General features: G+C 53.7%; 2 protein-coding genes and 1 long non-coding RNA gene across 4 annotated transcripts in view; 1 reads left to right on the forward strand and 2 right to left on the reverse strand.

Moving 5' to 3' along the window:
• The window catches only part of Rfx2 (regulatory factor X2), a 62,088-nt gene extending 56,103 nt beyond the window's left edge, over nucleotides 1-5,985 (reverse strand). For both annotated transcript variants that reach the window (XM_057771764.1, XM_057771763.1), the window contains exon 1: nucleotides 5,826-5,985. The gene's annotated coding sequence lies outside the window, so the exon portion shown is untranslated. The remainder of the gene's footprint in view (nucleotides 1-5,825) is intronic.
• Nucleotides 5,986-9,815: 3,830 nt separating this feature from the next.
• Nucleotides 9,816-11,246, forward strand: LOC130875387 (uncharacterized). The gene is made up of 3 exons (XR_009057231.1): nucleotides 9,816-9,935; nucleotides 10,690-10,760; nucleotides 10,850-11,246. It is a non-coding gene; the product is annotated as an uncharacterized LOC130875387 (long non-coding RNA).
• A 4,171-nt stretch (nucleotides 11,247-15,417) lies between these two features.
• The window catches only part of Acsbg2 (acyl-CoA synthetase bubblegum family member 2), a 29,001-nt gene continuing 23,199 nt past the window's right edge, over nucleotides 15,418-21,219 (reverse strand). Inside the window, exons 8-13 of the mRNA XM_057773004.1 lie at nucleotides 19,042-19,223; nucleotides 18,720-18,953; nucleotides 17,347-17,564; nucleotides 16,411-16,550; nucleotides 16,034-16,280; nucleotides 15,418-15,491 (exon numbers count right to left, since the gene is read on the reverse strand). Coding sequence (XP_057628987.1) covers nucleotides 15,418-15,491; nucleotides 16,034-16,280; nucleotides 16,411-16,550; nucleotides 17,347-17,564; nucleotides 18,720-18,953; nucleotides 19,042-19,223 — 1,095 coding nt within the window. The remainder of the gene's footprint in view (nucleotides 15,492-16,033; nucleotides 16,281-16,410; nucleotides 16,551-17,346; nucleotides 17,565-18,719; nucleotides 18,954-19,041; nucleotides 19,224-21,219) is intronic.

The following is a 21,219-nucleotide window of genomic DNA, read 5'->3' on the forward strand; positions in this document are numbered from 1 at the left end:
TCCAGTCCAGCAAGACACAAAGACAGCGAAGGACCAGGCAGATGTAGCTCGGGCCGAATGATCACATTTGTCTGTGTCACAGATGCTCATGTCTGTCACTGCCTCTTACATGAAGGATTCTGGGGTCCGTGGCTCCGTGGTAGAGTACTTATCACGTAAGGAGCCCTAAACAGGGTGTGGTGGCACTTGCCTGTCATCCCAGCACTCAGGAAGTGATGAGGAAGTCTAACGTCATCCTTAGCTACAAAGCAAGTCTGAGGCTACCCTGCTATACAACAGCCACCCTGCCACACACACAATTTAAAAATAACCACCAGGGCCGGGCGATGGTGGCGCACGCCTTTAATTCCAGCACTCGGGAGGCAGAGGCAGGCGGATCTCTGTGAGTTCGAGACCAGCCTGGTCTACAGAGCTAGTTCCAGGACAGGCTCCAAAGCCACAGAGAAACCCTGTCTCGAAAAACCAAAAATAAATAAATAAATAAATAAATAAATAACCACTAGGCTTTGACCCAAGAGTCATCGTTAACAACCCCTGCTTAGGCAGTTTGGGAAGTCTCCTGAAAACATGGCTATGTCCTCTCTCTCCATCAGCCATTGGCAACCACTGTGAGGTTTGCTGAAGCCTTGGCTACCTTCCCACTTGTCCTGGTCCTCTAGGCAGAATGGTGGCTGGCATCTGATGAGCCTTCCAAGACACAGCTCAACACCCCCACCTCACACATGCCAGCTGATCTCCATGGCTCCACCCCTCCCTCACCTTCCTCCAATCAGCAGGTGGTTCCCAGCCCCCCAGTGGATCCAATACAGCACTACCCCAGGGCTTTTGCCCTTCCTGATCTTCATGACCTAATGTGTAATATCTAATCATGTGAGGCCACAAAACCTCTATCTTGGGGGTAGTCTCCTGTAGCCCAGGCTGGCCTTCATTATTTAATCAAAGTTGATCCTGAACCCCTGATTCTTCTGCCTCTGCCTCCCCAGTGCCGGTTAACAGGCATGCTCCACACACCTGGTTTCTGGAGCCCGGGACTTTGTGTATGGCAGGTAAATGATCCACCTACTGAGCCCCACCGGGCACTTTATCTTTACACTTTATTACTTTATGTGTACGGACGCTTTGCCTGCCTGCATCTGTGCATCAAGAGCATGCCCGGTGCCCAGGGAGGGCAGACGAGGGCATCAGATCCCCAGGACTGTAAAGGGTTCTGTGTGGAAGCAGGGACCAAACCCAGGGCCTCCACAAGGGCAGTGCGTACGTGAGTGCTCTTAACCCCGAGCTGTCCTCCACTCTACCTGTTCTAACGGCTGTATACTACTCCTTGAGTTAATCAGGGCATCCTTGGGTGTGCACAGTAGCAGCTGCAGGCCCTGACTCTATAAGGAATTAGGGGCCAGTCAGCCATCTTGGCAGGAAATCACAGGATTCGCAAGGGCCCAAAAGAAGAAGCCAGAGTTGCCAGGGTGCTGGGCAGGGTGGCAGAACCTGCCAGGCCTACACCTCATATGACAGGAATGTGGCTGTAAGAAAGAGCTGAGGTGCACAAGGCTCGGTGCCTGGTCCTGGGGGCTGAGTTCAAGTCCTGGCATGAGCCAGCCAGCCTGCCTCGCTGTGGCTCCCTTCCAGACATCACAGTATTGGCACGAAAAGCTGGTAAACTCAGAAGTCAAAGTCGCCCTGCCGAGTGGGCTGGCCACCCAGCAAACTTATGGTCACCATGATGCCCGAGGCCAGGGGGGAGGTGGGGGGAGGACACTCAGCACTGGTGGTGAGGTTTAAGTTCCAGTGGCTTTTTTGTAGCTGGGGCCATGGCTCAAGGGTGAGCACCTGACTGGCTCATTTGTGGTCCTGACTCAGTCCTCAGCCCTGCAGATAAACTGTGCACACGCAGAACCCCGGAGGAGACGGAGCAACATGAAACACTGTCATTTTCCAGTATGGAGACAAATGGCACTGGAGGGATGGCGTGTCGTGGGAGCAGCTGGTGGTCCCTAGGTCAGTTGGAGGGCTTCACAACCTGAGTGCCCAGCTGCTGCTCACTAGTAGAACAGTAAGGAATGGGAGGAATGGACTTGGGGGACCGTGGGGAGCTGGACTTGACCACCTCAGGTATCAGGAACAATCTACAAAGGAGTAGTCACCCACCCATCCACAGATTAATGCTGGACGTAGGTGGGCTGGGTAGTCCCACACAGCACCGAAATCCCAGTAAAGGGTTGGGGTGGTGGCACATGCCTTAATCTGAGCACTTGGGATGCAGTGAGGCAAGCAGATTTCGGTGAATTCAAGCAGATTCCGGTGAATTCAAAGCCAGTCTAGTCTACACAGCAAGTTCTAGGACAGCCTGGTCTAAAAGTGAGACACTGTCTCAAAAAATACAGTAAAAATAAAAAGAACTTGCGTAGCATATGCAAAGCCCAGCACCTCAATAAATAAGTGGGCAAAAAAAAAAAGAAAGAAAGAAAACAAAGCATATAACATGCGATTCCTTCTAGCTAAGGATTTAACAAGTTAAGCAATCATTAGTTTATAGATGAACTAATGAATATAGGAATATATTAGCATGTGCTAATAAGCTAATAAGCATATATGAATATTCGTATCACCACTGGAACTGGGAGAGGCTTGCTGCCAAGCCTGATAACCTTTGTTTTTTTTTTTTTTTTTTTGGTTTTTCGAGACAGGGTTTCTCTGTGGCTTTGGAGCCTGTCCTGGAACTAGCTCTGTAGACCAGGTTGGTCTCGAACTCACAGAGATCCGCCTGCCTCTGCCTCCCGAGTGCTGGGATTAAAGGCGTGCGCCACCATCGCCCGGCCTGATAACCTTTGTTTGATCCCCATGTGAAGGAAAGGGCAAACTCTCGTAAGTGGTCCTCAGACTTCCGTATGCATGCACAACAGGTGCTGCACACTCACTGAAATAATAAAGATTAAAAACACCACTACTAGCCGGGCGGTGGCGGCACACGCCCTTAATCCCAGCACTCGGGAGGCAGAGGCAGGCGGATCTCTGTGAGTTCGAGGCCAGCCTGGTCTACAAGAGCTAGTTCCAGGACAGGCTCCAAAGCTACAGAGAAACATTGTCAGAAAGAAAGAAAGGAGAGAGAGAGAGAGAGAGAGAGAGAGAGAGAGAGAGAGAGAGAGAGAGAGAGAAAGGAAAAGAAGGAAAAAAAGCCAGCGACTAATGCAGTTTAAGGCACCAGGGACCCTTCATGCAGCAAGGGAATTAAAAGCTGTATTTTAAAGGCTGAGAGTGGTGACATCGTCTATAACCTATCATTTCCCTAGGGCTCAAGGATCCACACAGAGACCAACCTGACAGGCAGTAGAACATTGTAGTATTGTTAAACCATCACTGATTCAAAGTATCCAAAATCCTCTCTCTGGCTCCTGCCCCTCAGTGTGTAATCCCCTGGATATGGCTGCCTGGTGGTAGGAGCCTTAGATTCCTTTCCCTGAGGCCGAGCTCTCGCTTCTCCAGTGGAAGTGGAGAACATCCGGGTGTGGCACACCCGGGTGGATTTTCCAGTCCATTCCAGTCCTTGAACCCAAGCGGGAGGAAGGGCAGGTCAGCCGCCAGACTCACCGAGCCCTCCCAGTAAACAAGCACACTCCACAGGCTAGCCAAAGAGGTTAAAAAGACAACAGGAAAGGTTCTAAAAAGTTCTGTGTCATTATTTTATTATCAATACCATGACTGCTCTGGAAGTATCTTTACTTCACTTTCAATTAAATCTCATTCCACAACCCGGAGGTGGCTTGGCAGGTAAGGGATCTTGCGGCCAGGCCTGCTCAACCGAGGTCCCGGAACCCATGTACCCACGTATGTGTGAGCACATGCGTATAGTCACACTCAATAAATAAATGCATGTAAAAAGTTAAACAAAAGTGAATCACTTGACAATAATCATCTGATCCCTGAGGACATTTAGGCAGTTACCGCAGCTGCCGCAGAGGGAGCCATTGTCACCCGTTTAAACCTGTCTCCCTTTTGAACCTGTCTCCCTTTCCATCCTTCTGATAGCCAGATGTCCTAGGCTATCGGTATCGACTGGACACAGAAGGGTGGGGTCCTTCTCGTGTGGCAAGATTACTTTTGTTACCAAGGTTACTGGATGCAGCCTTCCTATCTGGCAGGGCCAGATGGGTGTGGCAGCCTCTAAGTGGGCAAAAATGTTCTCTTAATATTTCTCCTTAATAATTTTCTACTTCACACAATTTCTTACTTAATTTTCTATTTTCTATATTATACTTATCCTTATACTATAGATTTCTTACTTTACCTACACTACAGATTCCCCTTTTTTTACTCATTCAGAGGGATCTGTTTCCATGCTCATTACAACTCTCTTCAAGGAAAAAAAGGCAAAAAGTAGAGGAGGGTCTGGGAGGAGGGGTCATCATGAGTGGGCAGGAGTGAGAGGTGAGTGGTGGAGGGTATGAAGGTAACGGTCAGAGGCCACACTTACACAAGTAATACAAGCTCATAAAATTATTTAACACCCAATCATCGTAGGATTTTTCTCGGCGGAACAGGATTCCCATGTAAAGCTGAGAGCAAAGCAAGGCAATGACTGGGGACTACGGTGTCCCCTAGACGGGCTAAAGTAGGGATGAGGTCTCCGGAGTGGAGCGGCCAGCTGCTTTAACAGTGCGCCCCCCCCACCCCGCCCCGTCCCGGTCCCGTCCCCGGGGCGTCACCCCCCCTGGGGTCTGTCCTGAGGCGGCTGAGCTGGGGAGGGGGGGCGCGGAGGAGACAACCGCGGTTCTAGCGAATCCCGACTGCCGACAGGGCCCATGGGGAGGGGCGAGGAGAAACACGGGTGTTTGGGGGTGAGCGTGCGTGTGCACGGGTGGGTCCACACGCACAGGCGCGCACGCACTCGCACTCTCCCGGCCGGCCTCCAGGGTTTCTGCAAACGGGTCACACAATGTTTTCCTTCAGGAAAGTTTTCTGGATTGCGGATCCCCGCGACGAAGAGGAAGCTGCGGATGCGCGTGAGCTTCCCGGGGCAGCGTGGGAAAGGACCGTGGGTCCCGAGATACCCCCAAACGCGTACAGTGAGGTTCCACGCGGCAGGGGAGGGGGATCCGAGGATCTGGGGCGCCGAGGAGTTTGGGATGGACAATAGAGTGCGAAGGGCGGGGAGGAATCCTTTCCAGAAGAAACACACTGACTATTTTGGTCAAAGCAAAGCACAAGAAAGGGGTGCCGGGGGCGGTGTCCCCCAATCCAGTGTGCCTGAGTCAAGGAGGAAACCGGACACTTCGAATTTCGGGGGTAAACAGAAGGATCCCCTGTGAGTCAAGTTCAGTGATGACAGCCGGGGTCCCAGTGCACCCCGATTTCAGAAGTGTAAAGGGGAGACGATGCCCTTGATTTTCAGAGTTGGGTGAGAATGGCTGGCTCTGTGGGAGCCCTCAACCCAGATTTCGATGATATGACAGTGAGGAGCAGACTTGGGGGAGTCTCCAATCCAGGCTTTGGGGGTAGTGAGAGTGAGGAGCTACTTTGGGGGTGCCTCCGCGCTCCCGGAGTTTCGGGGTAAAAAATAAGAGACAAGGGAGCCTTCTGGAGTCCTCACCCCTCAAAGTTAGATTTAGTGCGTCAAACCCAAGAAGAGATCGCTACACTTCACAAACTTTGAAGAGTGTGAGCGGTGTTCCCCTCAGTCCAGGGATCCCCAAATCATTTGTAAGGTTCAGAAGTGGGCGACGTTGGCGTCTGCAAAGTTGGGGCGCTGGGTCCCGCTGGGCCCGCCCCCGCGACTCCCCCAGCGGGGTCCCCGCCAGCCGCTGCCCCCCGCCCGGGCCCGCAGCGCTCACCTGGAGTTCGGCGGGGAGTTCTGGTAGCGGCTCCCGCGGCTGCGGCCACTGCGTGTCGCTCCGCGTTGGCAAGTAACAGTCTCCACGGCTACAGTCTCTATGGCGGCGGCGGTGGCGGCGCCGGCCGCTCCTCCTCCGGCTCCCGCCGCCCGCCCGCCGGCACCTAGCGCCCGCCCGCTTCGGCCGCGCGCCGTACTTGCAGGGCGGGGCGTTGCGCCCGGCAACGGTTACCAAGCTGTGCGCCCCGCCCCCCCAACGGCCCGCCCATGCCCGCCTCCAACGGCCTCTGAGAGGGCGGGCGCTCTTACCATTGGCTTCTCGTGGTGCCCGTCATGGATGAACGGGTAGCCCCTCGAGTAAAAGCCTGGCCAATCGTTGTGGGGAGGGCGGGGCCTGGCAGGAGGTGCGCGGCTCCGGGTTGTCTCCGAGGAGGCGCGCGAGGGCCGGCGCGCTGAGCGCGTCGGTGGAGCGCGCGTTTTCCAAGTTGCGGTGAGTCGGTCAGACGCGAAGGCGTTGACTGTCTAAGAGAGGAGCAGCGGACTCCGGCTTTCCTCCCTTCCACGACTCACAGACTGAAAACCTTTTTCTTTTTGGATAGGTTTTTGTCGGTGAGTGTGCGTGCAATGCCCACGGGGACCCGAAGAGGGCGTCGGCTCTCCTAGCGCCGGAGTGACGGGCGGCTGTGAGTTGGCACCGGAACTCGGGTCCTGGGCAAGAGCAGAAATTGCTGTCACCTGGAGCCTCCTCTCCGGCCTCCTCATTTTTTGGAGACGAGTGTTCTGTACCCAAACTCACTATGTGGCGGAAGCTGGCCTTCAACTCCTAATCCTCCCTAGTGCTGGGATGAGGGGTGCGCGCTAAGCTGAACCCCCATTCTCTCCCTCCCCCGCCCTCTCTCTCTCACACACACACACACACACACACTATATATATGTATGTATGTATGTATGTATGTATGTATGTATGTATGTTAAGAACAGGTCAAAACGTGGGACTGTCACAGCTTTTATTTTGGTGACACCGACAACTCAGGGACACAAGCTGTGAGCAGGGGCAGGCAGGAGGTTGAGGCCCCTTCGACTTTAATTCCACTCTTCATTCCCTGAACAGGCAATTGCGCCAGTGAACACTGGCTCGCTTGTGCTTATGTGCCCAAAGCAACCAAGCTTTTCTTTCTTTTTCTCGGAGGTAGGGTCTTGCTAAGTAGCCCGAGCTAGACTAGATCCCCCTCAAGCTCATTACTTTCCTGCCTTAGCCCCGACTGCTGGGGTGACAGACGTGTGCCAAGCGTTTTCACACAAGTGAGTCTGAGAGAGACCATGGACTCTGTTCCCAGGACTGAAGCTTCCCAAATAAATCTGTCCGAGGAATAGGAAACCTGAGGCCATGGTGCCAGGTTGTTGGCTGCCCACCCTACTGACAGACCTGGTCCCCACAAACTCACCCATAACTGCTCTTGCAGGCAAATAGCTGCACAGGCGAGAACAACAATCTGTGTTTCGACCAAACGGAGCCCCTCACCAGTCAACCCCTTTGGAGACTAAGGGTGCATCCCCGAGGGTCCACGAGGGTCCACGGTTGGAAGCCGGGTGTTTGGCAAGGGGACTCTGGGAAATGATGCCTCACAAGCATAGAAAGACCCGAAACACTTGAGGGCAGGAAGGGAGGACAGAGGGGCCTCTCATCTCACCCTGATCTCAGAGTCCTGAGCCCCTCGCTAGCTGATGGCAGGATGTGGCACACGCATGTCACGACACACATGTAGATGTCAGCTTGAAGATGTCACTTTTTACCTTTTGCCTCGTGTGTTCTGAGCAGCAACTCAGGTCATTAGCTTGGCCTCTGAGCACTCTCTCTCTCCAGTCCCTCTGTCCACATGTACATATTTCATGTCAGGCTGGAGTCCTCAATGTGTGTGACCTTGAACAGGGCCTGGTTTCCCTGGTCAGCCTGGACAGTTTCTGAGAACTTCGTCAGAGCAGCCTGTGGCCGGGAGCCACGAGTTTTCTTCATTGGTTGTTCTCGTGTGGATGCCCCGGGATACTCCTGTAAACTCAGGAGCTTTGACCCCACCCAGATCCTGTGAAGACTTGGAGCCATGGCCCACATCAGAGAAGTTGGCCCCTGAATGCTCTTGGCTTTCTCTCTCTTACCCCTTGTGCTTGAAGTCTTTGGTGCGGGATCAAGACAGGGTTTCTCTGTGTAGCCCTGGTTGCCCTGGAACTCACTCTGTAGACCAGGCTGTCCTCGAACAGAGATCCGCCTGCCTCTGCTTCCCCAGTGCTGGGATTAAAGGCGTGCGCCACCATGTCTAGCTTTAAAGTCTTATTCTAAAGTGTCAGCTGGAGAGATGACAGCAGTTAAGAGCACTGACTCTTCCAGAGGACGCAGGGCCAGTTCCCAGCAGGGTGGCTCACAACCAAAAATAAATACAGTTCCAGGGGATCGATACCCTCTTCTGCCTTCTGTGGGCACCCAGGCATGAATTTGGTGCCCAAATACACATGCAAGAAAAACACACATGCCCAGAAAACAAAAACAAGTCTTTTTCAAAGATTTAAATTTAAATTTAAAAAAATCTTTTAGGGGCCAACGAGATGGCTCAGCAGGTAAAAGTGATTGTCTGTAGGCCCATATTTCGGTTTGGCACAAGAGCCATTAGCCGGGTCTGAGCTGATCACGTAACTGCAGACAAACTGTCTCTGTTTAACAATAGCCAGGATGTGCTGCTCCTAGTTTCTTTTGTTAGAATGTGGATTACCTGAGAAGAGATGTTGGCTAAAGCTGATGACTTAAGAGTTTAGAGGTTCGGTGCTTCCTCCCTTTGTAATTTGGAGGATGTCCTATAGAAATGCTAATTCATGGCCTACCTGACTGCTAGACGTGGATGTGACTTGAGCCCAGGCACCTGGTTGCCTAGGAGACAGCCTAATGTGTCCGTCCCGTCCTGTCCCCACCGTCGCCCCCATATATAAGATGTTTGGAGAATTTTTCCATGATGGCCGTGTAAGCTGTGTCAGTTTTACTCCTCGCGACTCCGCTCCAGCCGGGTTAGGGAATCTATGTTGGACCCACAGGGCTCCGACAATTGTCGTGAAGCCTGAAGACTGAGTTCGATCCCTGGGACTCTCATGCTGGAGGGAGACAACTTACACACGTTGTCCTCCAACCTCCACCTGTACCCCAATACATAGATAGTAAATCAATCAACAGATGTCCTTACAGTGTTGTCTAGTACCAGCCTGCTGCCTCATCCTGGAATTCTTTTCTGGACCAGTGAGTCTTGGTGTGCTTGAGCCAACACCCCCAAAGATTAAGCAAAACGCTCAGGCTGCTGTGGTGGCTGTGTGGGGCTGAGGCTCTCTCCCATTACTACTGCCAGCCGACCTTTAAAAACGGGGTTGTGGGCCAGCCCTGGGAGCATAGGACTTTACTTATAATCAGGAAGCAGAGGTCATCTTGGCCTACATAGGGACACCGCTCCCAAATCAAGTGAAAGAAAAAAGAGTGGAATTTAGGAGTTTGGAGATGACTTGGTGAGTGAGCACGGAAGCCCGCCCCCAGCGCTTATGGATAAAGCCCAGAGAGGCGATGCTGGCCTGTGACCCAGCACTGTGAGTGGGGGCAGTAGATCCTGGGGGCTCCCAGCATCCAGCCTAGCCTAAACAGTGGCTCCAGGGTAAGGGGAATGTCTGCTGGCTTATACATATACATACACGCACACGCGCGCGCACGCACACACACACACACACACGCACACACGAGTGCACCACATGCAAGGGAACAAAAGGATTTAGGTCAAGCCTGGTGGTAAGACACACTTGCCACAATAGCACTGGGGAGACTGAGGCAGGATCCTGAGTCTAAGCCTAGCTTGGGCCAGTTGTCTTTTCCTGCCCCTTTGTTAGCCGCTTGCCAGTGGCTCCATCAACAGGATCTTGGAATTCGGCCTCCATAACTGCGAGCTAATTGAACTTTGTTCCTCAGCCCCAGAGACTTCGTGCCAGCATCAGAAAATGGAGAAGGCCATGCACTCAGCCAGATTTCTGTCGTGCTTCCATTTCACCAAGGTTGATGCCCACATGCTCTTCTGACCAGCTTGAATGTGAGGTCTGATCTGAAGCTTATTTGCTTTGCAATAACCATCCCCTTGGGGCAGACTCATTTTGTTTGTTGGTGATTTGGGTTTTGTTTTGTTCCTTCATTTTGAGACAGGATCTCCCTCTGTAGACCAGGCTGGCCTTGAACTCACCTGCCTCTGCCTCCCGAGTGCTGGAATTAAAGGCGTGGGCTGCTAACTGGCTGCGCCATTCTTAGTTGGCTCTGATCTGCCAACTGTGGTGGGCACTCAGGATGCTGCCTAGACAGATTGCATTAGGGAAGTTCACCATGGGGCAGGTTTGGGGTGGGCAGGTGGGCTTGACTCCCGGGACCAGGGAGATGGCTCAGGGTTCAATTCCCAGCACCCACATCTGTCAGCACACAACTTTCTGCAGCTCCCGCTGCAGGGGATCCCAGCCCTGAGCTCCACAGGCTCTGCTTTCACACACGCGTGTGCACCACAGCGCACACACCAAAAGTAAAGTGAACCGGACATCACCAAAGCTAAACATGCTCTGGTATTAGAGGGTGCTACCAAAGTGGGAATGAGCTGAGGCAGGAGGATTGCTGACAGTTTTCAAGGCCAGCCTGGGCTACCTGAGAGCTGGGAGATGGCTTAGCCTGATGAACTGCCTTGGACCCTCCAGGGCCCACACTGTGGGAAAACTGAAGTTGGCCTCTGACCTCCACATGCAGAGATCCCCACCCCCACAAATAAGTAACAGTAATAAACAATAATAATTTATTGTTTATTTTGTTTTAGAAACAAAATTAAAGGCGCATTCAGAAGGGAAGAGCCGGTGAAGCCACGAGACCCAGAAAGCAACCTCTAGGGTGAGAAGGAGGCACCCACAGATCTCCCAAGAACCCTTTCTGGACCTTTCTCTTCTCTCTGACAGGCCTTGTCCTATTTGCTCATGCAGGGTCAGAACCTTACAGGACACTTGGCCCTAAAAGCGAAGTTCCTGAACATTCTTCCTCCACACACACAGTGGGATCCCGCCCGTGACTCCCTGAGAGGAAACTAACGGGGAGGAGCCCTGGGAGCGGGCTCTGCGTGGACAGAGGGTACTCGGGGCTCAGCATCTCCTCTCCACCAATCCCCACCGTCCTCTGTGACCTGACCCAGAGCCACAGGAGGCTGCATTGGCAGTGGCAGGTGGACAAAGACCTGCCCAGCCACGGACAGCCTTAACCCTTTCCAGACAACCTGGGGAAATAAGGAAAAGCTGACTGGAAATGAGGTGGAGGAAGATGGACGGTTGGGAGGACCAAGGAAGAAAGATGGAGACCTGAAGGCAAACGAAAGAAAGGAAATAGGAGCGAGAGACAAAGGGATGGGGGTGGGGGAGCAAAGTGGGCATGGTCGGCCGCACTTGCCATCCTGGCACTTAGGAGGTAGAGGCGGGAGGATGTGGGATTCAGGGTCATCCTCGGCTACATAACAAGTTCTAGGTCAGCCTGGGCTACCTGAGACTGTGTCACATATGAAAACGAAACCAGGTCTCATATCAGAGACCAGGTAACCTATAAATAGCTCAAGCCAGGGATGGAGACACAAATCTGTTTGCCCAGATCCTGGAAGACTCAGGCAGGAGAGTAGCAAGCTGAAGGCCAGCCTGGATTACATCGCAAGACACTGTCTCAAGGAAAGAGAAAGACTAACAAAACCACCTGGGGGGGATGTGGCCCATTGGTTCAGCACTTGTAGGGTTCATGAAACTGTGTCTGTCCCCAGCCCCCCATAAACTGAGTGTGGCCCCCTGTCAGCCTAGCACTCAGAGAGGAGGGGGCAGGAGGGTCAGTTCAAGGTCATCGTCCACTACGTAGCGATCTGGAGGCCAGCCTGACAGGCATGAGTCCCCGCAAAACCCACTGCCCAGGGCCCGTGCCCAGTAGGCTTAGCACTAGGGTTAATCCGGGACAGGTTTCTTCCTCCCTCCCTCCCTTCCTCTCTCTCTCTCTCTCTCTCTCTCTCTCTCTCTCTCTCTCTCTCCTTTTTTTTTCCCTCTTTCCTTTTTTATTTTTTGTTTTTCGAGACAATGTTTCTCTGTCTTGCTATGGTTGTTGTCCTGGAACTAGCTCTGTAGATCAGGCTGGCCTGGAACTCAGAGAGACCCCCTGCCTCTGCCTCCCGAGTGCTGGAATTAAAGGCGTGCACCACCGCCCGACTGGGGAGGGTCTCTTAACGGTGACCTCTGGGGCTGTACTCCAGCTCCCTCATATTCCTGAGAGCATCAAGGGTCCCTGTGGACATCTGTGAGAGTCCGAGAATCGAGAGACACACCAACATACTGGAGGCCAGAAAACATAGTCTCAAAAACTTTCCAGAAGGCTGGGCCATCTACAAGGTAAAATTTAAAATATTTAAATATAGGAAATAAGCTGGAGTCAGCCTCTGGGATACAAACCACGGGCACCTGAAGAGGGCGCTAGAGACCGCCTGCGACTTCCGTCCACACAAAGCAGACACCAGCGTGTCCCAGAGGCATCCAGTGACAGACTCTGGCCAGGTTAGTGTCTCTGCGTCCACTTTGCCCTTTGGAGTTTGACAACCTCATGACAAGAAGATAACAGAGCTAACAGGATTAGCTATGCCTCCTATCAAGTCCTCAAACTGCCCTGTGCTCTTTATTTTTTTTTCCTTCCTTCAGGATAAGGCTGCACATAGCCCAGGCTGGACCCAAATCTTCAAGCTGCAGAGGGTAACCTTGAACTCCTGACCCTCTGTCCTGCACCTCTTATTGGGACAACAGGCGTGTGCCATTACACCCAACAGTGGTGTTTCCAGCGATTTCTGACCCAAGGAAGTGAGGAAGAACAGGGTAGCATTGTCCTCTGCAGCAGTACTGTGAGAGCCTTGAGTTTGAATCCCTGGCAACCCTGTAAAAAGCTGGACCTGGGGATGTGTGTCTCTGATCCAACCAGTGGGGCAGAGACGGGTATCCTTGGGGCCGGGTGATGGGAAGGTCATTTGTCAATCTGTTGTTTCATTGGTTAATCAATAAAGAAACTGCTTGGCCTTTGATAGAACAGCAGCTTAGATAGGTGGAGTAGACAGAACAGAATTTGGGAGGAAGAAGGCAGTGAGCAGACGCCATGCCTCTCCTCTCCAGGCGGTCGCCATAGCGCTCCTCTCCGAGATGGACGCAGGTTAGGATCTTCCTGGTAAGCCTGGTGCTACACAGATTATTAGAAATGGGTTAATCAAGATGTAAAAATTAGCCAATAAGAGGCTAGAGCTAATGGGCCAAGCAGTGTTTAAAAGAATACAGCTTCCGTGTAATTATTTCGGGTAAAGCTAACCATGCAGGAGCCGGGTGGCCTGCCGCTCCATACTACAGGTGAGGGGCTCTGTCCTAAACACTGCAGTGGGGAGCTCTAGGGCAAGGCACCTGACTTCTGGCCCCCACACACATGACACATACCACACCACACAAACCACACCACACACATACCACACACACCTTACACCACACACACACCACACATACACATACCACACACACTTTACACCACACACACACCACACACATACCACACCACACAAACCACACCACACACACACTGCACCACACACACACCACACACACACACCACACACACCTTACACCACACACACACTACAACACACACACACCACACACACCACACACACACCACACCACACACACCACACATACACACACCACACACATGCCACACACACCTTACACCACACACACACCACACACACACACAAACATAGTTACAGCAGACACCAAAATCACCACACAAGGAGTCCAGGCAACCAAGCCTCCAATCTCAGGAGGGTGAGCCCACAGCTGACTGCAGCACCCTGCTCTCCACACCAAGTGCAGTGGCGTTTGCACCTGGGAAGAATGAGGCTTCAAGGTAGCAGGGAGCCTGACCACAACTTATTTGAGGGTTTCCATGCTGCTCTTGGGAAGGTGTTTTGAGGTCAAGTTCTTCACACCTCTGAAGCATTTCTTTCCCGAATACACAGCCCTAGGGGAGGAGAGCCTGCTGTGGCAGACTGCCTCTCACAGCCGGGAAGGTTTGTCATCTGGGGTGCCTCCTTTGTGGGCCTCCTGTTTTGGAAGTTAAGGCAGCACCGACAGAGAAGCGGGGGACATCTGGCCTCTTCTGCACAGGAGGGGGGCTCCTAGGCGGGGAGTCGCCCACTAAGATGAGGTCTACCTGGGAGAAGTTGGAGAGGAGGGGGCCGAGTTAGTCTGTGGGGTCCCTGGTGGGACACCCTGAGGCTCCAGGTAGTAAATGCCCTGGAGGGAAAGAGCATCCAGCGACCCTGAGAGAACAGCCATGTGGACACCCATGGACACCCGTGGACACCGTCTGCAGTCACAATCCAGTGGCGGGCTAGGAAGATGACCTTGTGGGTAGGAGGGCTGCTCCTGCCTGTGACTAGCGCTGTAGGCCATCAGCCTAGTTCAGTCTCAAGGGAGTAAAGTCTCAGAGAAAGAGCAGGGCGCCTGATGTCGTCTTCTGGCCTGCATGTCTCTCTCACACACTCTTTGACCAATATTGACCTCGGTTATCCCTTTAAACCTTTAGGCTGAGCCTTTCAAGGTGAAGGGGTTTGTGCATGCATGTGGGTGGGAACAGCCCCGGCCGGCTGCTGCTGCGCTCTGCAGCCCCGATTCTCTGCGGGGCAGCTCTTGGCTCTCTGTGAGCTGCACTCTGCACCCTGCTCTGCCTGGCAGCGAACCCAAGGGCTGAGTGCTGTGGGCCAGTGTGCAGCCGGAGCCCCCCCCCCCCCCCCCCCCCCCCGTCTCACGCTGACCTTATTTGGAAATGAGGACCAGCGGGTGAGCCCTAATCCAGTCTGACAGTGCCCTTAAAAAGGTGAAAGGGCTGAGGAGATGAGGTGGCTCAGTGGGTAAAGACTCAGCAAACTTGAGAGGGAGGGGCGGGGGAGAGGAGCTAGGAGCCAGTTACTTGTGGTGCACACTCGTACCCCCGCACATTGGTTCTCTAGCCCACTTAGCCTACTTGGCAGATCCCAGGCTAGCGGGAGACCTCATCTCAAAATACACACACACAGCTCTGTCCGTGTATGGAGGTGGACCGGGGCTCAGCTGTGGTGTTCCTTCCTGGGCAGCCCGCGCCTCAAGACAAGGCGTCAGCTGACTTAGAGTGGGTTATAGGTGCTGTGCATGCACTCAGCACCCCTCCCCCATGCTCCCCGTGGACCCGTCCTGGGGGTGCAGATAGCAGGTATGGTGGGTCAGGATTTCTAGAGCCCAGACCTCCTCTGAGCAAAAGCCTGCGACCCAGCAGGTCCAGCAGGGCTCCCTCGGAGGGGGGCCTGGAAGGTGGTGGGCCATCAAGGCCGGTAGCCACTGTCCCCTGACCACAGCAAAGACAGAAGGGGGAGGACGCTCTGCCAGCGGCCCTCGCCACCCAGTCCCGCTAAGCCAGGCCATCAGGTCTCACCATGAGGGCGGCCAGGACACTTCCACTCCAGCAGTCACAAGTACATGGTTTCGATCTGGGCTCTGTATTTCTGGGTTATGATACGTCTCCGGAGTTTCGCTGTTGGCCCTGTGGAGAAAGGAGAGGTTAGTCAAGCTGAGGAAGGCAAAGTTCCACACTTCTTATGGGCACCTAGGGACAGGGTCCCACGGCTGGACTGGGGCTTTTCCTGCTCTCAGTGAGAGGGTGAGATGTCCAATGGACTGGTGTAGTAATGGTTTGCCTAGAAGAAAGTTTTTAACTGTGTGTGTGTGTGTGTGTGTGTGTACATTTGAATGCATTGTGAAAAGAGGCCAGGAGAGACTATCCGATTACTTGGCAGCTGGAGTTACAGACTTTGGGATCTGAATTCTGGCTGGCGTGTGTGTGTGTGTGTATGCATGCGCACACACAAACCACACACATGCACGTGCATGCACACACGCGCACACCACTGAGCCACTTCTCCAGCCCAATGTGTCTGTCCTAGGGAAGAAGTAACACGGGGAGGCCAGTCGGGAGCTGGACGCTGCTGGTAAATGTCCCATGTTCTAGCTGGTCCCACAGACCTGACCACCAGGGAAGGGTACAGCCCAGAGCTGCCCTCTGAAGGCCCAGGCCAGGCTACTCACCCAGCTCTCCACCTTGGATGGAAAAGTCTTTCTCCAAGATGGTCCACTTCCGAATTCTCTGCGAGTCAGAGATCACTTCCTGATTCACGTTGTCTATGCCACGCTGGATGGCTGTGTAGATCAGTGGGTCTCGAAGCTTCACTACATCCGACACAGTGGCTGCCGTGCTGCCCAGTGTCCGGCAGAAGTTAAGGGCCTCCAGGTTCAGTTTGTCCAGGGGCTCCCCACTCATTCGGTCTGTCTCACACTGCCCCAGGACAAAGCTGTCACCATGCACGTTCCCTGGTCATCCCGGACCCCAACTCAGACCCAGTCACAGAGCCTGAGCTCCGGCCGCCTACGGCCCCGCCCCCTGGGGCTGGGACCGCCCTGGGTACCTTTAGCGTCAGCAGCATGCTCAAGAACTTGGCCTTGTCGCCCACCAGCACAGCGTTGCTGATGATGGGAATCTTCTCCTTCACTAGGGTCTCGATGGGAATGGGGGCCACGTTTTCACCAGCAGCCGTGATCAGCATTTCTGGAACGAGACCCCAGCTTGGTACAGGCCCCCCCCCCGGCCCTCCCTGCCCCCCCCCCCCCCCCCGCCAACCTTAGACCAGGGCAAAGGTTGATATGGCTTCCTTGCGAGCACCCCAAATCCCCACCCACTTCTGCTTCCCTCCCAACATTTATGTTCTCAGGACCCCATGTGGACAGAATCTGTCCTCTTAGCTTTGGTCAACTTGTCAAGCCAGGGGTCTCCTGGGAAGATGGACCTTAGCTAGAAAATGTCTCCACAAGATTGACCTGTGGGGCATTTTCTCAATTAGAGATTGATGTGGTAGGGCCCAGTCCACTGTGGGCAGGGCCACTCCTGACCTGCTGGTCCTGGGTTCTATAGAAAGCAGGCTGAGTAAGCAAGCCAGTAAGCAGCACCCTTCTACGGCCTCTGCATTAGCTCCTGCTTCCTGCATTGACCCCCTGGATGATGGCATGTGGCCTGAGCTGTGAGCTGAAGAAAGCCTTCCCTTCCCGAGCACTTTGACCCTCACTGTGCAGCCCAGGATAGCTCCAGGCTGTGGCTCTCCAGCCCCAGCCTTCCCAGTGCTGTGCTGGTAGGGTTGCCCCCACTCTCTCTGAACCTTCGCTGGGACCTCCTGGCCTCAGGCTGCAGTCTCACTCTAGAGCGACCTGTCCCCAGTATGACAGGTCCCCATGACCTGGGTTGTCCCTAGTATCAGGCACCCTAATGTCCACCATACTGCCTGTACCCCTGGTAACCTGTCAGTTCCCCTAGCACACCTGGCTTTCTTTGCTCCAAAGGTGTGCCGTACCTTTGATTCGGCCAGTGATGAAGAGGAAATCTTGACTGTCCATGCGGCCCATATCCCCAGAGTGCAGCCAGCCGTCCTCATCCAACACCTCCAACGTGGCCTCCTCCCTGTCCAGGTAACCCATGAAGACGTGCCGGCCCCAGATACACACCTCGCCCATGCCGTCTTTGTTCTGCTCGTACAGCATGTTCCTGCAGCCATTGAAGACCTTGCCGCAGCTGCCGGGAGGAGAGCATCAGGGATACAGTGCTGCCGACCCTGGGTCCTCCCACACCAGCAGCCCAGAGTCCTGAGCCCATGTCCCAGCTAAACTCATGTCCCTCCGACACCCAGTGGTCAGGTTCTCCATATTCTGTGCATCTGGAAGCCCCACAGGACCAGAAGTTGTTTCTACATCCACTTATCATTATTGTTATTATTATTATTATTATTTTGGTTTTTCTCGAGACAGGGTTTCTCTGTAGCTTTGGAGCCTTTTCTGGAACCAGCTCTTGTAGGCCAGGCTGGCCTCGAACTCACAGAGATCCGCCTGCCTCTGCCCCCGAGTGCTGGGATTAAAGGCGTGCGCCACCACCGCCCAGCTCTACACCCACTTACGTGGAGAAAAGAAATCCCTGAAGACCTCGGGATGGTGATGTCACCTCCCCTATGAGAACACTGGGGCCAACAGCCCTGTGATGGCCAGGACAGCGGCATAAAGCACCACAAGGTGGAATATCCGCAGAGGGGGAACGTACGGAGAGCTGCTTTCGACCTCATGAGAAGAGGTACGGGATGGAAACTGAGGCAGCACTCTGCGTTCACTGGCTTAGAGACATGCACTGTGTGCTCTATCAGCAGCCATATGCCTGCCCTCCTAGTGCTGGGGGTGGACACGGGAGCATCCTCCTCAGTCCAGCCCACAGCACGACTAGTGTCCTGGTAAAATGGCATGATGTGGCCATGGTGGAGAAGCCTTGGGTGCACCCAAGGGTGTCTGGAGTTCAGGGACACCATCAAGTTCTGGCCATTCCTCTTCCATTTTTATCATTATTGTTATTCTGGTCCCTCGTTTGCATCCTGTACGCTAGAAACCTCAAGCAAAGGCAGAAAGCCACCACCCCAGAAGCGTGGTACGCTGTACTTGGGAGGAAGTGTTCTCTGGTATTTTTGGCACTCTATCTGGGCTAAACACACATTCGTTCAGGTCGCCCCAGGAAAAGTCACACAACATGACAGGTGGTTCTCGAGCGAGTGCCCCTCCTGGAAGGTTGTGGGATAAGCCAGAGGGCTGGAGAATGGGACGGTCAGGATACCCAGGTCAGGATGGGTCTCCACCAGAGGTCACCACCCCCTTCGTGGCCTCACCCCATGACACTGGGGACTTGGGGTACCTCAGAACTCTGTATCTGCTCCGGCTGGAGGCTGTGTGCGGTCCGGAGCACTCGCTCATCCCGTAGATCTCGCCGATAGGGATGTCCAGACTGAGGAAGAACTCCGAGACTTCCTGGGAGAGCGGAGCGGCCCCACTGAAGAAGGAGTGGCAGTTGTCCAGACCCAGGGAGGTCCTGACCTTCGTGAACACGAGGGCCTTGGCCATGCGGTAGTTCATGGGGATATCGCTCTTCCTGGGAACGGCATCATCAAGGACAGCCAGCTTCAGATGCTAGAGCTCCTCCGTGATCCCTCTCCCCCACTCCAGGATACCACGCCTACCCCAGCATCCGCTTGGTGTTGACCTTTAAGCCGAGTATCTTTGCCCATACAAACGCCTTCTTCCTCAGACTTGAGGACCTCGACACATTTTCCTTGATGGTGTCCTGCATCTTTTCCCAGACACGAGGCACCCCCAGGAAAACAGTAGGCTTCACCTCCTGAAGAGTGTACACCAAGGTGCCCTGCGCGGGACAGGGCGCATGAGGCCCCGTGACACCTTCAGGAGTCACACATGTCCCTCTCCCTTCCCCCAGAGCACAGGCACCAACCCCCACCCCGGCTTCACAGCAGCCAGTCAGACTCGGATTCATCCACCCCACCCCATGTGTGCATGTTTGCATGTGTGCACATGCGTACAAATACATGAGTGTATACATGTGTGCACCTGGGCATATGTGCGCATGTGTATGCGAGAACATACAAACAGGTTCACAGACAACATTTTACACTTATGATCACATGCTTTCAGCATGCATCCCCTGAGTAGCTTCCTGCGTCTGGGAAAGGATATTCATGTACAAAAGCAGACAGCCCTGCTTGGGTTACATACAGTCCTCTTTCTCACCTAGCATGATAATCAACTCTAAGTGAGGAGCTAAGAGCAGACGGCACGTCGAGGAAGACGGGGACGCTTTGTCCTAGCAGAGCATGGGGGATATCAGCAAACTGAACTCATCAAAGCCAGACTTCCTTTGCGGGGCGGTGGTGGCGCATGCCTTTAATCCCAGCACTTGGGAGGCAGAGGCAGGCGGATCTCTGTGAGTTCGAGACCAGCCTGGTCTACAAGAGCTAGTTCCAGGACAGGCTCCAAAGCTACAGAGAAACCCTGTCTCGAAAGAAAAAAAAAAAAAAAAAAAAAAAAAAGACCGCGACAGAAAGAACGAAAGAGAGCAGATGACAGGAGAATGGCATCTGGTAAGGACTCATTACCTGAGAACACCTGAAATGGAAAAGATCTGAAGAGAAATTAAATCCAAGTAGCCCTCCATTTCCCTCCAGAGAAGAGAAAGCCTCCCAGCAGTGTCAAGCAAACACAGCCTAACAAGATGCAGCGCGGGGGCTGCGGTCAAGATGATTGTATGAGAGAAGAAGAAAGAAAAAGAAGAAAAGAGAGGCACAAACAGCTGGAATCTAAGAAGTGAAACCCAAGCAGCAGTGTGCCCATGGGAAGATGCTCATCATCATTTATAACGAAAGAAGAATCAGCAAAGGTGGTGACCTGCCTGCCAGCTCACCCCCTAGAGACTACATGGCTTGCACTGGAGGCGATGGAGAAGCGGGCATCCGCACTTGATAGAGATTTCCGGAAAGGGGAACTTTCAAGCCCCTCGGGGCAGTGGAAACACCTGATACACTCAGAGGTGTTTCCACTGCATGGGACTCCGTGCTGGGCACTTACCCTGCATCCCATCCCTCTACAAACAAAACACCCGAGATCAACATGGCCACACACACAAGGGCAGAGGAGGAAGGCCGTGTTCTGAGGCTACTCAATCCCAGAACCCGAGGCTGGGCGGCCAAGTGATTCCCAGAGACCTCCTGCTCCACTCCACAGCACCAGGGTTATGGGTGTGCAGGTGGCCACGCTCAGATTTTTACCTGAGTGTTGGGCATTTGAACACAAGCTCTAATGGTGATGCAGCAAGCGGTCTTACAGCTGAGCTGTCCCTGCAGCTCTACTGTTTGTGGTATGCAATGCCCCTGAGGCCTGGAGGAGGAAATGCATGCCACCAGAAAGGCTGCATGTGAAGACATCGCAGCAGGTGTCATTCTGAAAACCTCAGAGCCCTGGTTATCTGGATCACTCCTGGCCACATATGGCTTTTCTTTTTCCTTCACTTTCTTTATGGTGCTCCTGTGCAGATCAGGGGACACCTGGAAGGAGTCAGTTCTCTCTTCTGTGTGGAGACTGGGGATCACATTCATGGTTACAGGGTCCTCATCAGGCAGTGCGGCTCTGCGTCCGTGCGTGACTGTGTCTGCGTGTCTCTGTGTCTGCGTGACTCTGCGTCTGCGTGTGTCTCTGTGTCTGCGTGTGACTCTGTGTCTGCGTGTGTCTCTGTGTCTGCGTGTGACTGCATCTGCGTGTGTCTCTGTGTCTGCGTGTGTCTCTGTGTCTGCGTGTGACTCTGTGTCTGCGTGTGACTCTGCGTCTGCATGTGTCTCTGCGTCTGCGTG

Source organism: Chionomys nivalis, chromosome 6, assembly GCF_950005125.1.
Source record: "Chionomys nivalis chromosome 6, mChiNiv1.1, whole genome shotgun sequence".
In the NCBI taxonomy this organism is placed as follows: domain Eukaryota; kingdom Metazoa; phylum Chordata; class Mammalia; order Rodentia; family Cricetidae; genus Chionomys; species Chionomys nivalis.